This window comes from Schistocerca cancellata, chromosome 2 (assembly GCF_023864275.1).
Source record: "Schistocerca cancellata isolate TAMUIC-IGC-003103 chromosome 2, iqSchCanc2.1, whole genome shotgun sequence".
Taxonomy (NCBI): domain Eukaryota; kingdom Metazoa; phylum Arthropoda; class Insecta; order Orthoptera; family Acrididae; genus Schistocerca; species Schistocerca cancellata.
The window spans coordinates 885,720,963-885,740,033 of NC_064627.1; the positions used below are offsets into that span (position 1 = coordinate 885,720,963).

At 41.5% G+C, this 19,071-nt stretch overlaps 1 protein-coding gene across 1 annotated transcript in view; it reads left to right on the forward strand.

Annotated features, from left to right (window-relative positions):
• Positions 1–19,071, forward strand: part of LOC126159561 (neuroligin-2-like) — a 136,247-nt gene that overhangs the window by 15,259 nt on the left and 101,917 nt on the right. Inside the window, exon 2 of the mRNA XM_049916559.1 lies at positions 1,094–1,291. Coding sequence (XP_049772516.1) covers positions 1,094–1,291 — 198 coding nt within the window. The remainder of the gene's footprint in view (positions 1–1,093; positions 1,292–19,071) is intronic.

The window sequence follows — 19,071 nt, forward strand, 5'->3', positions numbered from 1 at the left end:
AACTTAGAACTACTTAAACCTAACTAACCTAAGAACATCACACACATCCATGCCCGAGGCAGGATTCGAACCTGCAACCGTAGCAGTTGCGGGGTTCCGGACTGAAGCGCCTGAACCGCTCGGCCACAAAGGGCCGGCTCAGGAGGTTACCCTGCTAATTCTGTCCGAAGTATTTCCAGTTGCGACTTCATTTGCCTCACAGAAAAAAGTTTCATCTACAAAGAGCCCTTGGAATGAGATCCAAATTAATTAATGGCCAAATAAATATAAGCAATAACTCGCTGATCATGTTACCACTAAAACAACAACAAACAGAAGTGTAGAATATAACCAGCCTAAATAATTAATTAATTTTCCCCTCCCTCCCCCCCCCTCTCTCTCTCGCTGACACAGACACACACAGACACACACACACACACACACACAAGCAAAGCAAAAAATTCACTCATACGAAGAATAACGTACTCACATACAACAACACACACAAGACACATTCGCACACATAACGAATGAACAAATATCAAACCACACATTCGCAACACAAACAAAAATATAAAACGCACAGGACACAAAGTAAAGAAACACAAATTCAATACACAGTCACAAGTACACTTGAAGTGTTGAAATAAATGTCGTCGAAAAAACGCAAAAAATGAGTTATTTGGGGTATGAAGATAGAATAAATACATACCCAGAAGACAAACATGAATTAACAACATTGGAAATCTCATGTTACACCAAACGAAAGTTTTATGTCACGAAAATTGTGCAGCCAAAGTTGTTTCCAACCTGTAAAACAAGAGAGTAACAGGAGAAAACATGACATTTTAATATACTTTTAACTACTACGTAATGGATTTATTATATACATAAAAACAAACGTTTATTACAGGCCACTGAAGATGCTTCATATAAATAGAAGGGAAACGCTTTCATTTAGTTGTAGCTGTAAAGACGAGATACCTGCATGAATAATAATTTATTGGGATACAGAGGAAGAGTCTTATCAGCTTTGGTGAATGCCTCTTTTACAATCGTTTCCTTTGGAGAATGTAGTACGTTATACGTGTCTATTTGGTTGGTTGCCCTACAGGCTTCCTGAACGCCAATACGGACGTGTACCTGCGGTCGCCGGCCAACTACGGGCTGATGGACCAGATCGCGGCGCTGCACTGGATCCAGGAGAATATCGCCGTCTTCGGCGGTGACCCCTCCAACGTGACGCTGGTGGGGCACGGCACGGGCGCAGCCTGCGTCCACCTGCTCATGACGTCCAGCGCCGTGCCCGACGGTGAGCTGGTGCTGATAATGATACTGACGATAGTGATTGTTGTAATAAATGATGTTGTGACTGACGATTCGCTCACTTCTAATTTTCCACAAAGTTTCGTGGTAACACACACACACACACACACACACATAGAATAGAAGCAGTCCCATTCAGAGACGAAGATGTTATCTTCAACGGTCGCAGTACACGAGGTCGCCATCCGGCGTGAACTGAACTTCGGGGCTGGTTCTAGTCCCTAAATAGGTGTCTCCAGCCAATAGGGTTTTGGCGTAGTGATACTTCCTGCAGGTCGTGGCTCGAGCTCCTCCTGCGGGAAGTAGTGCTCGGAATGGATGTTTCCATTATTTTGTATGTAATAGCTTGTGTTTACCATTGTGCTTTTCGTACGCCTTGTTCATAGACAACCTCTTCCTCTTTGGTGTAATATGGGTTGCCGACCCTCAGGGGCTACCTTGGCTCCGGTATAACAAGTATAATTTGTGTTTACTGGTCGTTGAGAGCCAACGCGACCATCCCCAAATAATATATATACTAATATGGTATCTGTTTCTTCGGACATCTTAGTAAAATATATAGTTAAGGCTCACCGGCCACTTGACCATCTTCTTCTTCTGTGCGAATGCACAAACAGTGCCCGCAACGTGCCTTGAGTAATGAGTATAATGGGCGGGGGCACTAGGAATGTAGTGCGGGAGAATACGTTGAGAACGTGGGTTTTGCGGGAGGCGTGCCAGAAATAAATCCCTACAGTCGGACTATCATCTGCGTCGTCAGTGGTTCAGATGGATAGGATGTCTGCCATGTAAACAGAAAATCCCGGGTTCGAGTCCCGGTCGGGGCACACATTTCCATCTGTCCACGTTGACGTATGTCAACGCCTGTAAGCAGCTAAGGGTGTTCATTGTACTTTCATCGCCAAATAAGTTACCCCCAGAAGCTTCATTTTGTTTCTAACGTCAACGTCGAGATGTTCTGCCTATCTTCAGCAACATATCATTTGCTTCCAAACTCTACGCACGTAAAACGGCGCAAACAGCTTATAAAATCTTATGCAGTACAGGAGCGGTTGACATGCTGGTGATAATTGTGATACTGTATTGCTATAATGCCGTTCTAAATCAGTCGTGACAGTGAAATTAAGCTTGTTCAAAGTATTTGTGGCTCGTGACGTTAGCTTTCAACGACGCTTTTTGGCGCGCTTCATCAGGTTCATTGGAAATTCTTCAGCATCCGTATTTTCTGGAACGTGTGCGGATAAAAGTGGTAAAACAGTAAAAAGTTATCAACGATGGACGCACAAAAATATTTTAGAAACCATGGATATGCAAATACTCACACAAATACTAAAATATTATTTACGAGCAATTCTAACAATTACTACAGGGAGAGAAATTCAATAACGTGAACTGCTCTGTTCTGTCACATAAGTGTGACCACCGTCGAAAACCTAAATAGCTACCTTTTGAAACGCGAACCGCTTCGAGATGTTCAGGAAGAGAGTGAGTGACAGCTACCGACAGGGATGTGGAGCCATGCCGAGACCAGTGCTGTGGCCAGGTGTTCGAGGTTTCTCGTTTTGAGGATCCACAGCGCGAACAGCCCGATCGAGATGGTCGAACATATTTTCGACTAACAAGGGAATGGTCAGACTTGTCATGCCGAAACATGTATTGCTTTTTTTAGCACTGTTATTTAACTGTGCAAAAAGGTCCGTATGCAAAATTGTAGCTGCTGACATGAACTGGAAGTCACCTAAAAAAAATCACGAACATGGATGTGTTTCCTGCTTGGCGCTTGCAGTGACGGCTGGCCACCCCTGGAAGTGGCGAGTCGCGAGCGTTGTGCGCATGGTCGGCAAGTGCCGTCTTATCGCGGCGTTCATTACAGAGGAATATCGCTGCACGGTTTTTGTGGGAAGGGGAAACGAATATTCGTTTCTGTGGCATGTACGTCCTTTTAATTTCTGGGACGTATTTCGAAACATACCGTCCTGAAACTGGTTAGAGATGTGAAAGATGTTCTGTACATGTTCATCTATACTCCGCAAGCCACTTTACGGTGACCATTCAATCTCCCCTCACAGGTGATGGCGAACCCTGTAAATGGTTTGCTGCTTGCCATGGAGATATACCACAGACGCCAAATGAAGCAATCAACAGAAAACACGCGTGAAGACTATGTGTTGTGCGACATACTTGTTAAACTTCTAGACGAGCATGTAAATGGCGCAGACATGTGGCTAGAAACAACTGAAAAACTCGATATTGCAGACTGTGAATCTACAGACGGCGAAGACACCGACGAAAGTTGCACTCATGAAGACTCATCTAGTGATAGTGCCACGTACCATAATCAATTATCTTCTAAATTAACACCAGCAACTACAAAAAAATGGTTCAAATGGCTCTGAGCACTATGGGACTCAACTGCTGAGGTCATTAGTCCCCTAGAACTTAGAACTAGTTAAACCTAACTAACCTAAGGACATCACAAACATCCATGCCCGAGGCAGGATTCGAACCTGCGACCGTAGCGGTCTTGCGATTCCAGACTGCAGCGCCTGTAACCGCACGGCCACTTCGGCCGGCCCAGCAACTACAATTACCTTATCAGACAAAGAAAAAGCGGTGACGTACTGATTGAACAAAAGTGGTAAGAAACGCCTACGTGTCAGTACTGTTCAAAATAAGTATCGCTTTGTCCGTTCTGAACGTGAATTGTATAGATGGAAAAAGGAAGTCGCTGGACGACATAAGAGTCGACTGGAAATTGCGACGGAGATAAATGCGCGACTTTTTTAAGCTATTTACCGATGCCAGACAACAGTCATTTAGTGTCAGCAATACAACTTTGCGTAATTGGGCGTTAGAGATTGCCAACGCGATAGGCGCTAAAGAATTTACAGCTTCTCAAAGTTGGATTAGTCGCTTCAAAAGATCACATAAAATTGTGGCACGAAAAATAACAAAATTTGTATCGAGAAACAGGTCGGAAAATGAAGTGACAAAAATCGAAATGATAGAACCTTTTCTTACGAATGCAAGAAAGGAAGATCGCTAGTTTTAGTGAATCGTACGGGTACAATGCAGATCAGTCAGGTTTTCAAAAAGAAATGCGTACGAAAAGAACACTGTCATTCAAAGGGGAAAAACATATTGAGGCGATTGCGCAGTCCACGACTTCACTCACCCATTCATACACTATAATGTCCATAATTGGTCTGGATGGTTCATTGCTGCCTAAACTATATGTGAGTCTTCAAGAAGCAACTGGACGTTTTGGACCACGTGTCAAAAGAACAATGTTCTACGCAAACAATCTTGCGGTAGACGCATCGAAGTCTGGAAAAATGGAAAATGAAAACGTTACACTTTTCATGCGTCATGCTTTTATTCCGATCTGCGGGAACAAATCTCTTCTCCTAGATTCGTGGGCAGGTCATAAAAGGTCTGATTCATTAAAGCTGTATTTCGAGCGCACCCTGACAAAGAAGTAGAGATACTTCAGATTCCACCCGGCACGACGAACGTAATTCAACCTTTAGACAGAGAATTTTTCCGTCAGTGGAAGGCATTTTACAGAAAACTAACAGAGAAAATTATTGTGTGCAGATCACTGTAGTTTCCTGTCTATCACCGTGACAATATTCTAAAGCCGTAATCAGTAGTACATTATCAATTTTCCTCCCCACGATTTCAAAATTTGATTAAATATGCGTGGCACTCCTCGAAATATACTGATACTAGGCCTGATTCATTCCTAACATCAGCCAAGTTTTGTCTGCGGACATCTAACAACGTCTGTGATTCGCAGGGTCGTCTTTGCTTGCATATTCTTGGTGCACAAAAAACCTAGGTTTTGAACATTGTATAAATATTTCGCATTTTTGCGGTAATTACAAGAAATAAAATTTGGATGTGTTCTAAACCGTATATTTATTTGTGTCTATTTCATTGCTATTTGGAAAGAATGTTGTAGATAACATATCAGCCATATTTGTCAACGAATGTTTAATTATCATACGATCGCTTTCACTGGGGAAGCAGCTCTCTCACTGCTGTGGCAAGAGAGCGGTGCGCAGCTAACGCCACCTTGTCCCTAGATGGCGTTGGTATAACGTAGCGAGAGAGGTCAGGGTTGTACAAGAGGCAGTTATAAGCGCGGAAACCATGCGACAATAATGTCTTACTTCATAAAATTGTTTACAGACTTCCAGGTCATGTCAGCAGCTAAAATTCTGCATACAGACTTCTTGCAATGTTAACTCACAGTGGTAAAAAAAGCAACACAGGTTTCGACATGACAAGTCTGACCATTCCCTTGTAAGTCTAAGACCGGGGACTCTGGTGGCCAGGAGAGAGCGGAAATCTCATCCTGGTGCTGAAACTTCCTGCAGATTAAAACTGAGTGCCGGACCGAGACTCGAACTGAGGACCTTTGCCTTTCACGAGCAAATGCTCTACCATCTGATCTACCCAAGCACGACTCACGCCCCGTTGTCACAGCTTTACTTCCGCCTGTACCTCATCTCCTGGTGCTCTTCAACCCTCGGACTGTGAAACAGTTTGCGTTAAACAAATGAGCAAACTAAAATATGAACAATATTTTGTGAGACAACTACAAGGGGTGTTAAACATGGTCAGTAATACAAGTATCATTTAAAAGAAAGACTTAACTATTGAAAATACAGTATATATGGAATACAAAGACAATTTCAACAAAACAAAAGAACTTTATGAATACAGGAAAATGGGAATATGTAGGAAGAGACAGTGTGGTAAGTAATGAACAAAAGAGGTGATTGTATAAAGTTTAGGAGAGGGGAAGTGTTGAGCTGTGTCTGGTCGTTTAGGATTAGATCTGGACTGTGAGCAAGATGTTTGTTAATTTCGAGGGCTTGTAGCAGGTTGCGTTTAAGGCCTTTGTTTACTAGGTGAAGTACACAGGACACTGGCTGGTAGTTGTGACCCTCACTCAGTACATGCTCAGCAAATGCAGAGTCTGAATTCTGCAACCTCCAGCTGCGTTCATGTTCAGCCAGCCTAGTTGCGATGTCTCTGCTTGACTGACCAATGTAAAATTTGTCAGAATCAGAACAGGTGATTTTGTATACCCCACTGTTAGCTAATAACTGGATCTTATCTTCGCTATTTAAAACTAACGGGGTGTCGTTTTCCTGACATAATAGGAAAGCCTACACTTGCAGGATTTCAGTGCTTTGGCAACAATCTGTGATACCTCACCTAGAAACGGTAGTGTACACTACTTTTTGCAGACAGTGGATGGGGAAGCAGGTGGGGCATAGAGGAGAGCTATAATTTTCCGTTTTTGTTTCCTGTGGAAGAGATTGTAGCCATTGGCTGTGGCTATCAATTTTATTGTATCTAACCCTGCTTGAAAATCATCTCGGGACATGTAGAACAAAAGCAAACTGGTGCTTTTAATTTATTACACTTTCAGACTTTTACTACACTTGCCTCGTCTTCGGTTTAATAGATGACAAGCTCCCATTTAAATTTACTTCTGCCCCCTCCAAATGTAAGATGTGCAGAGTTAGTATGTGGCATCTGGTGATATGTACACGAGAGCCATCAGTGATTGGGGATTCATGCCAAGAGTTATATGTTACAGACCTTCCCTACTTTCGGACATTTCTGGGTCACGCTGTCCAGTCGTAGCGATCGGTCCGAGATGGCCACAGTCGGATAGCTGGACTCACTGATCGCAACTCATGATTCATCACTGCTATACATTATTCCTCCCACTTATGCATATCTCCCGGCCTCAATAGCAAGCCGACACTCTGCACAGGAACGGCACATTGTGTTCTCCGTAAGCTTCTCCAGAAGTTTGAATTGTTTACTCGTTTCCGCATATTTTCACATGTCCTGGGACCCAGCAGAAATGTTTATGTTTTTCCTCTAAGCGTAGATGTAGAAGGTTGTCCTGCATTATCTTCTGATGGAGACATTTGCTGTTATGCCTGTATCGTACGATGGGACCAGAGCCGAGCAGCATCTTCTTGCTATGAAGACACGTCATCTGTTCACCTTCAAGATGTACGCTGGCCAACACTAAGGGAAGTGTATTCATTTTTCAAACGAACACTAATGATAGGTTGCCGAACAAATGTGAACAGCCACAGAAGCGCCTTAGTATTATACCCTGGTGGTAACACATATATAGAACATATTTTAAAAAAATCGTATTTAAAAACCAAAGAGAGCTATTAATGAACAAACCATTATTCATCTTGCTTTTAATCATCAGTGTATGCTCTGGTGTAAATGTAATATCTATCTTAATGCGGAAAATCTTGTAGAAAGCGCAACCACAGCTGTGACTAACCATCTTCGAGATTAAGTAGCCGCTTCAGCTGTATTTAATCTCTTTATATTCAGATTCAAAGAGATTTCGAGGCACTAGAAACCACTTCCTCATGTTAAACGTAACTTACCCGTAAGAAATACATAGTTGAGAACACTGAACCCAACTTCTGCCCTCAGGCCTAACTAAGAAACTGGTAAATGGTGGTACGTCAATGAATCAAAATAAGCCAGACATAGGCATCCAAATCCAAAAACGTCAGTGGATCCACAGCTCAAGTCTGTGCCTATTAGCCGGCCGAAGTGGCCGTGCGGTTAAAGGCGCTGCAGTCTGGAACCGCAAGACCGCTACGGTCGCAGGTTCGAATCCTGCCTCGGGCATGGATGTTTGTGATGTCCTTAGGTTAGTTCGGTTTAACTCGTTCTAAGTTCTAGGGGACTAATGACCTCAGCAGTTGAGTCCCATAGTGCTCAGAGCCATTCTGTGCCTATTCCCATAGCACTGGAAGCGACCACGTGCTGTGAAACAATAATTTAATACCAAAATGAGATTTTCACTCTGCAGCGGAGTGTGCGCTGATATGAAACTTCCTGGCAGAATAAAACTGTGAGTCGCGCGGAATTAGCCGAGCGGTCTCGGACGCTGCAGTCATGGACTGTGCGGCTGGTCCCGACGGAGGTTCGAGCCCTCCCTCGGGCATGGGTCTATGTGTTTGTCCTTAGGATAATTTAGGTTAAGTAGTGTGTAAGCTTAGGGACTGATGGCCTTAGCAGTTAAGTCCCATAGGATTTCACACACATTTGAACATTTTTTTAAAAATCGTGTGCCGGACCGAGACTCGAGCTCGGGACCTTTGCCTTTGCAAAGGTCCCGAATTTGAGTCTCGGCCCGGCACACAGTTTTAATCTGCCAGGAAATTTCAGTAATTTAATAGTTGGGGCTAGTGCGCATTCCTCTTCGAATAATCTCACAACTAAAATAATTCTTGTACCCTTTGCGACCTAAGGGCAGACCTTCACGTGGATCCCGTAGAATCTTGTTTTACACAACTGGCTACTGAAAAGTCTTTCCACTGGTGGACGAGAACCAGTATGGTATTGAGGCAATTGTGACTTCAGTAGCCTTATCTTACCAAATGTGTTGCCACCTAGTGTTAAACGTTGGCTCACAAACCTCAGTACGGATGTGGCCAGTCCATTGGTTCACCAATCCGAACATTTTTAAATAGGAGGATCCAAACGCCATGCACCAATAATCGAAACAATATAGCACGAAGTCTCTATAAAACGCGCACATTGGTTAGGCGTGCTCCACATTCACCATGACTCATAAGTGTTGAAATATTCAGAGCGCTCAGGCATCGTGCTTTCATGTCCCTAAGATGCGAAAGCCGCTTTCTGTCAGGCTGCGATATGTGTACTTTTTATTTTCATATTTTACTCTTTATACTCTACCGGTTTAGTACTGGGTGTTTTAATTACACTCCCATAAAATTACTCTCTGACAGACAAGTCTCCGAGTGGCACCTAATTTATTTCTTACAATCCTCAAGTCAAGTTTATTGCTTTCGTAATTATACAATTCCAACACATGCTGTCTATCCGAATCGTAACCGATGCACTACAAAGTTAGTTCTCTGCTTTTGTATCACGTTCAGACCTTTATTTTCATTGCAGTAATCTGCTCCTCTTCATACTTTGGTCACGCTTTCTCAAAGAAAGATAAAATCTGTTTACAGAAAAAGTCAAGCACTGTCCACATACATGAACATAGCCTGAAGAAAAGAATTTCACTTATAGTGCTATATTTTCGATCTACGATCTAAAATGTAGAACTATAGAAATTCTTTTACAAAGAAAAGAAGCAAGTCATTTTAACATTAGTTTTACCTTACAAATACATTAAATACAATTGTTTCTATTCACATATAGTAGCTAATAATACAGGGTGGTCCATTGATCGTGACCGGGCCAAATATCTCACGAAATAAGTGTCAAACGAAAAAACTACAAAGAACGAAACTTGTCTAGCTTGAAGGGAAAGACCAGATGGCGCTATGGTTGACCTGCTAGATGGCGCTGACATATGTCAAACGGATAACAACTGTGTTTTTTTTTAATAGAGACTCCCATTTTTTATTACGTATTCGTGTCATACGTAAAGACATATGAATGATTTGGTGGGACCACTTTTTTCGCTTTATGATAGATGGAGCTGTAATAGTCACAAATATATGGCTCACATTTTTAGACAAACAGTTGGTAACAGGTAGGTTTTTTAAATTAAAATACAGAACGTAGGTACGTTCGAACGTTTTATTTCGGTTGTTCCAATGTGATACATGTACCTTTGTGCACTTACCATTTCTGAGAACGCATGCTGTTACAGCGTGAGTATCTGTAAATACCACAGTAATGCAATAATTGCTCAAAATGATGTCCGTCAACCTCAATACATTTGGCAATACGTGTAACGACATTCCTCTCAACAGCGAGTAGTTCCCCTTCCGTAGTGTTTGCACATGCATTGACAATGCGCTGACGCATGTTGTCAGCCGTTGTCGGTGGATCACGATAGCAAATATCCTTCAACTTCTCCCACACAAAGAAATCCGGGGCCGTCAGATCCGGTGACCGTGCGGGCCATGGTATGGTGCTTTGACGACCAGTCCACCTCTCATGAATTATCCTGCTGCAACCGCACGGGAGCTATGTGCCGGACATCCATCATGTTGGAAGTACGTCGCCATTCTTTCATGCAGTGAAACATCTTGTAGCGACAGCAGCTATAACACTTACTTGGGCATCATCATTTGTTGCAGGTCGTGGTTGACGTTTAAAATGTGGCTGAACCCTTCCTGCTTCCTTAAATAACGTAACTATCCGGCGAACGGTCCGGACACGATACGGAGCAGCATACATAACACACGCCGGTTGGGCATTTTGATCACAATTGCAATACATCAATACGATATCGACCTTTTCCGCAATTTGTAAACGGTGCATTTTAACACGGGTAATGTGTCACGAAGCAAATACCGTCCGCACTGGCGGAATGTTATGTGATACCACGTAGTTACACGTTTGTGACTATTACAGCGCCATCTATCACAAAGCGAAGAAAGTGGTCCAACTAAAACATTCATATTTCTTTACGTAATACACGAATATGTAATTAAAAATGGGGGCCCCTATTTAAAAAACGCAGTTGATATCCGTTTGACCTATGGCAGCGCCATCTATGGGGCCAACCATAGCGCCATCTGATTTTCCCCTTCAAGTTAGACGAGTTTCGTTCTTTGTGGTTTTTTCGTTTGATACTAATTTCTTGAGATATTTGGCCCGGTCACTATCAATGGACCAGGCTGTATTAACTAATTTTAAACTCTGTTCTATAGTTTAATGTCTGAAATTTCCTTATGCTATTATAAAGAATTGGAACTATTGAACGAAGTAAAACAATTAAAAGATAAGGATACAAATCAATACAAAGAAGAAAATATCTGCAGAATTTCCTACAAATACTTAAAATTCACTTGTTGATCGGTGTAAAGAAACGAATTTCGCCGGTCGGAGTGCTCGAGCAGTTCTAGGCGCTACAGTCTGGAACCGCGAGACCGCCACGGTCGCAGGTTCGAATCCTGCCTCGGGCATGGATGTGTGTGATGTCCTTAGGTTGGTTAGGTTTAAGTAGTTCTAAGGTCTAGGGGACTGATGACCACAGCAGTTAAGTCCCATAGTGCTCAGAGCCATTTCAACCATTTGAAACGAATTTCGTATCAGACAGGAAAGAATTGGAGGTAACAATACGAATATCAGAACTTAGAAATTTTTTAAAGTAATTTTCTTGTAAAACTGACTAACGAAGATACGAGTATTTTTCCAACAAGTCATGGTGCAGCAGGACGTGTGTAAACTTCCTTCTTCGAGAGAAACTTTCTTTTGTTTTGAATATTAATTGTAGCCAATGTTTATTGAACGATTATTTCCATCTAAGTAAGATCTCGTACAAAGTTTTATCACCAAGAAGACGTAAAAATTATTTCATTTTATTTTGACAAATTTAATTTCGAAATTATAAAAAAAATATGATGAGGTACTGAGTGAGCAGGATCCGTAGTAGCAATAATAAATAATTCCATATACAGTAACGATCAGTAATTATTCGTTCTAGGCCTCTAAGTATTTTAGGCTACACATGGTTATGGCTGAATCTGGTTTCCCCTGCGGTTCACAATGCGCGAAATAACTGCACAGTTTTCGTTGAAAAGTAAAAATAAAACTACGTATTCAATATTTTATAAGGGAGATAACGATTCTCTTTTAGATACATCAGATTCGTGTTCCAAAACACAAACGAAAAGTAGTGGGAACCTTTGCGTGATGCCCGAAACGCGTGCCAGTGGGGTCATATTTCGCTGCCGGCTTATCTGCATCATTTTCCCCCTGAAGCCATTGTTTCCTGAGGTTTCCCCATCACTGATGGGGTTCCATTGGGCTCACTGCCACATGGCACGGCATATCTCGGTCGGAAGCAAGTGTTTTCAGTCCTCCATCCACTATCGTCCGCTGGAGTGAAATTTGATGCCTAATTTAGTCTAACAATCACGTTCACCAGTTTACATACAAATGAGCCACATTATGTTCTTTCTTATAAATAGTATTAAATTTTCTTACTTTGTGTAACACAAAAAGAAACATATGAGCCACATTATTCTGTTTATAGCAAATAGTATCAATTCTCTTACGTTATAGAATACGAAAGGGAATTATTATCGTGCCGTTATTGTACTACTATAAGAACTTCTATAAATATCAATAGCAATACGTGTGTATTGCGATACGTGAAATGCTATATAACTTTTAATTACGTTAGTCTACGTTCGTTTGCTTACTTACTGTAAACGTATTGATTTTCGGTAACTGCTTCCTATCCTCCTTGTGAGTGAAGATGTAAAAAGTGACTGACAGTGGTAAGAACTTAATTCCGAAAGTATCTTCGTGACGAACAGGAGAAAAGCCTTAGAGTACACAAGAATTATTAAGATGGAATTATAAGAAGGAAGTATTTAAATGTTAAAATTCATACTGCAAGGACTGTTAATTTAATCATTTGATTTCCGTAACAGGCATCAGGTGTCTGATTGTTTTAAAATCCAGGTACCATTAATTATGACTGAGTAAAACTGTGAGCCGTAGCGGAGCTCGATGGCACTCGCTTACCTTTCGTAGACAATGGTTGTTAGGGATGTGGAACTGACTCTCTAGAGAGTGAAATGGCACTGTGGTTACGCCTTTCGATTAGCATTCGGGCGTACCATGGTTCAGTTCTTCATTGGCTGTCCCTAATTAGTGAAAACTAAATAAATCTCTGAAAAGATTTAAATAACGAATTTTTGCTGTGCATTGTTTCTAAATGTGTAAACCCGAAACGTGATGAAGTGAAATTTACATTCTACATTCAGAAGAACCAAAGTCGGTATAAGGGTCACGATAGAATTTGGTAAAACAAATCTAAAAAGAAATTTTAAAAACTCTGATGAATACTTTAGAGAATAATGTTGGGACAGCTTGGTATATCGCTGTATGGGATCTACAAAAGTATGAGAGATCACTCAGGTCTGTGAGGATTCTTTGAGAATGTCCTAGAACGTAAGTAATTTGTTCCCTTTAGTCGTGCAGCTGTCAGGTGCAAAGTTCTCAGATTGTTTATGTCATGAACCAATGAGAAATTAGTTGCTTTATACATACTAGTCGGAGTCCGGAAACAATTGGTAGACGGCACAGATCACAGCATTTAAATACGTGAAACATAATGCGTAAAAGTGCCTAACGTGGTCACTGCACACATATATACTGAAATACATCCTCTAAAATACACACAATGTTACATGCAATATCTACCAAAATAAAAGGGAGAAAACACATTTGACAAATTGTAATGGCAGAGAGATGACACTACAGTAGACATGATAGCAGGAAATTTTGAATCCACTTTCTATTGTATTATGTTTACTCAGAGTAAACAAACGCTGAATAGAACTTCTCACAAGCAGTAATTAAATTACATTCACGTTGAACTCGAGTCTTTACTGAGAGCTTTTTTAGTGTTAAATGTGCTTGGGATGCGATGTTGGTGGAAGCTCGGCGGTGGCGGTGTCCAAATTTTCGTAGATACGTCAGATATAAATTCAGTCTGGTACGTCTTACGGTCTATTGCATAATCCACTGGCTTGTTTTTCTTTGAGTAAAGCCTGGTTGCTGGCCGTAAGCTGCTGTTAGTATTTGAATCAATCTTCGCATGTGTGGATCGACAACATTATTGACACACACAATGCAGATGTTAACATTAAATGTACAGTTTTGAAAAACTACAAAATTCGCTTCAGCTCGCCGATCGTGAAGTTACAGTTTTTCCGTTTTGTCACACGAGTCATATTCGTGAATTCAGTGTCTCGAATGAATTTCAAATGTAATAAATTCTTCAGTTAGTTTTATAACGACTGTTGTTGTTTTAACGCGCGTGAAACTTCATTATGTTTCAAACTAAAAATCTTAGAACGCATATGATTTTGCAGCTCATTCCCCCACAAACAATTTAGTGTAACAGACAACAATGATTGTCAACTCACGTGCGAGTTGTCATTCCAATTTGTTACACTGCAGGAAGCTGGCACCACTCGAGAAAGTCAGATACTTTCTTGTCAGAATATTCACGTCAATACTAACTCCATGATCCAATCGGAACGTAAGAGTTCGAAAATATTTTGCCTAAGTTTTCATCCAACACGATACCGACAAATTGTTATATCTGATTATATCCACAGCATACACAAACAAAGTCGCCACTGAGCTCTGACTCTATGTGTTTGTTTCTCTCATAGTTGGAATAACAGTTATCCTTTACACATTTACATATATAGGAGTTATTACAAAGATTATTGGAAATTAATATTGCTACATGCTCGGAACTTGAATATAATCACGATAATAAAATATTCGTACCGAAAAATAATAAAATAAAAACATAATTATCACTTTACTCTGTAGAATAAGATGTCTGAACTAGCAAAGATGTGTATAAAGTGAAAAAATAGAAAAAATTACCACTCACAATGTCAATGTCGTAGCACTAAACAAGTCTCTCTAAACAGATTTAAATAAATATTGCTTGTTGTGCGACCATTTCCAAAAAATTGGAGCTTGGTTGGCCAGTCCGGCGGTTTCCCCCACACTATCAAAAGTCATCGTTGCTCTTCTATGCTGACGTCTAAACTTTCTCTTACGAATGTGCTGTTGTTGTGCCGTTAGTCACAATATCTCAATGTAAACGCTTTATTTTTTCTGTTTCTGATAATCTTAAATTAATCGACCACGTACTCGCAGAATAAGCTTAACTCTGGGATATGGAAATGGAAATTCAACAACCATGAACATTAAAATAACAGTGGTAACACTACAAAATTATTTAACGATGATTAAAATCTAAGCTTTCAAATGAAATCGATGAGAAATGTAGGAAACCACGGTTTGTACGCTACAGAAAGCTTAGAATAACATTTTTCTTTTAGGTAAGTCCATCACTGCACCCAAGTAGCCACCAGACATCCATTTTCTATCCCAACCGGTTGGACTTATTAAAGAGTAATCAGGATCTAAAGTATGCAGTCAGAAGTGTAACCAAGACTGGTTCGAATGAGACGTTGATCATCCTTGCAATGAGCTGTTATGGGACGATGAAATAAAGCCAGTGGAATCGACGAATAGCGAGGACGAGGAAGAGTGCAGCAAAGAAGATTTAGCGAGAACGTTCTAATCTGTTAACAGAGTGGCAGGCCCAAACTCTTTTTTCCCTAAGTGATCAGCTAGCCACGGAGCCCAGAGTTCCTTTCTTTATCCTGTGGTATATTTAGAATTTTTATGAGATGTTTCAGCATTGACAGATATACAAATTTTAATATCTTCATAATTATATAGACATGGATAACAGAAAGTGCATGAAAACTGGAGAGAACTATTGTGTTCTGAAGTGATATTATTTTTAGGCGTGTTTAAAAATAACTTTTTAAATAAGATTCGTTTCACTTATTTTGTTAGTAATGGCACATGTAACCTCGCTAATGAACGCCGTAAATCCACAAGAACATACCTGAAAAACACACACACACACACACACGGGCGAAAAAAACTATACATAAAATAGAACATTCGCTGAAAATATTTCTCACTGCCTTGAGGCGGCTCTGAAGAGGCTAGAGCAAGAATAAGATCGAGGTGTTGCCCAGTTGCTATAGTTAGAATGTTTGCGAGTCACAACTCTGAATCAAAGACAATTCTTGATTACATTGCCTGAGAAAAAAAAATTAAACAGAAGACACGGTCGGATGATTACGTAACTTTGTACGTGTACACACCATCGGTGGGTATGTAAACGATTCAAATTACTATTCTCTACGCCAAGTACAAAACCCAACATGCCTAGTAGTGTATGTTATAGGCATGAACAGCGTCAGTTGCTGAGTTATTATTGTGACTGACTCAGAGATGCCACGTATTCGAGTGAGACAACGTTGTCAGAATCGGACGGAAAGGTGCCCCATTGTATTTCCCCATTTCGCGGGTTGTTCGAATAGTGCAATATCCAAATTTGTGGAACATTTCGCTGTTCGTCGTCAAGGTTCCAGTGGTGCGTCAATCACATCGTGACCCGTTCACTTCAGAGAGCAGGTAATGAACTCCCTGCTACATCGTGCGCCATCCCGCACCAATGGTGAGCGCTATCAGCAGCTGGACTAGTGAATTACCGTCCCTGCGTAGGCGTTTTGAGTCGTGCCACGATTAGGAAACATGGACATCTGATGAATGGCGTCACACTGTATTCAGTGATGATCGTGGTTCTGCACTACCTCGGATGACTTTCGCCAGCAAGTATGGCGACTTGGAGAGAGATTTCGTTCTTCCAGTGTTTTCGGAGAGGCACAGCGGTGTAACACCTAGTGTCATGGTGTGGGGTGCCATCGGCTATTGAGACTGAAGGAGATATGACGGCATAACGGTACCTCATGGGCATGCCACTTCCACATGTGTATCTCTCATGTGACAGTATCGTGGTACCAATTTTCAACAGGATGATGCTCGTCCTCTCACGGCACGCGTTTCATTGAACTGTACGCAACATACTGAAGTACTCCCAGGTCAGCAAGATCCCCGCTTCTCTCCCCGATAAAACATGTGTGGGACCAGCTTGGACGTCAAACCTGTCACAGTCCTACTATCCGGGATGTGAAGGACCAGTTACAACAGCAGTGGGCAAGTTTGTCGTAGGAGAGGATGGAATGGGTGCATGTCACCGTACCGGACCGTATCAGTGCATACATCCTGTCCAGCTATAAGTGAGCACATACTGCCATGCTCTCTGTAAATTTGTCTCTGTTTTGCAAGTACTGAAATAACATCAGTTATCCTGTCAATTTCTGAAGTTATAATCCGTTCCCTCCTCTCCTTCTCAGTGCATCACTTTATTATCAGGCAGCGTATTTTTCTAAACCTTAGGTCTGCTTTAATGATAATTTTGAACTTCAAAGTACGAGTACTCTATACAGGTTGACCTCAGTGAGAAGGAAGACAGCTGCTGGCCACTATTGACAAAGTTGTTTACTTACACAAATAGCGACGTTACGGTTTCGAACTTATACGTTCATCTTCAGGCGGCTGTTCACTTTTAGATCACATTGGTTGATTGGAACATTAGTTTTCGGTTATTTATACCCCGTTGTGGCGAAAGATTCTTGGGGTGGTGGTGCCATACAGCATAAAACTATATTACCCTTAGTAACGTTTGGAAAACATGTAAGCAAATCTTAAAGTTGTCCTAGCAGGCTGCATTCTCCATCTGCGTGGCCATGTTCACCGTAGCTGCTTTACAATTCTTGAGGGTATTTTAGTTCTGTCGTTGCCACTGCAAGAAAGTGCGAGATATTTTTCACCAGACGGGTTTCGCTTTGTCAAGGTAATGCGTCATCAGTGGTGGTGATTTCCCCTTGGTGTCTCGCCTACATCGGGAAATACCGTCTGCCAGCACGTCTTTGGATGTTTTCTTGCTTTGACACTAATACTTGTAGTCTAAATTTTAGTTGCTCTGCAGAACTATGAATTTCTCACGAATTACACAGCACACTTTTTCACACACCACTTTTTTATGTTTATTTTTATACTTCTAAGTTGTATTGTGGTTTGTGTTTCAGTATACATGGCATACATACTTATAAAAATAAACAGAAAGCAGTGGTGTGCGAAAATGTGTGCTATATGAAACGTGAGAAATGCATAGAACTGCACAGAAACTAAAAATTACACTACAATTATCAGTATCTAACGAAGAAAACCTTAAAAGATGTTGTAGCAGACTACATTTCCTGTTGTAGGCGAGAAACCAAGCATAAATCTCCATCACTGGCGACGCTTTACTTCATCAAAGAGAATCGCGTCCATTGAAAAAAGCACGCATTTTCTTGTGGTTGCAACGACAGAACGAAATATCTCTTATGGCTCTATTCAGTTTATTATACGTGCAACAGGACAATTTCAAGCGTGTATCTTTTTCAAGCACATATCTTAAGCTTCCAGCTACACTCACTTTCGATGGTAAATGTGGCTAAGTATAAATTGCATTTCTGTGGGTATGTGGTAAAAAAGCAATATAATAGTGTACATGATAATGCCCATTTAAAGTTGAGTCATTGTAGTTACAGTTCATTACAAACATAAAAAACGTTTTGCATCCCCTCAGTTCCGAGAGTTGCGGAACCTGTACAGAAAATGGGAATAGAAAGCAACATAAACATCATTACCGCTCTTTTTATTCCTCATGACAACCACACATTGCATGTTGTACCACCATACAGCGAGACCTTCAGAGGTGGTGGTCCAGATTGCTCTACACACCGGTACCTCTAATACCCAGTACCACGTCCTCTTGCATTGGTGCATGCCTGTATTCGTCGTGCCATATATCCACAAGTTGGCCCAGATTGTTCCACCCCTCAACGGCGATTCGTCGTAGATCCCTGAGAGTGGTTGGTGGGTCACTTCGTCCATAAACAACCCTTTTCAGTCCATCCCAGGCGCTGGCCCCTCTAGTCGAGCGATGACGTTATCCTGAAGGACGTCATTCACAAGATATTCACGATGGGGGAGCGAATTGTCGTCCATGAAGACGAATGCCTTGCCAATATGCTGCCGATATGATTGCACTATCGGTCGGAGGTGGCATTAGCATATCGTACATGACAACCAGCGACGTACGTCGGCCCCACATAATGCCGTCCCAAAACAGCATGAAACCTCCACCTTGATGCACTCGCTGGACAGCTTGTCAAAGGCGTTCAGCCCAACCGAGTAGCCTCCAGACACGTCCCCGACGACTGTCTGGCGGAAGGCAAATACGACACTCAT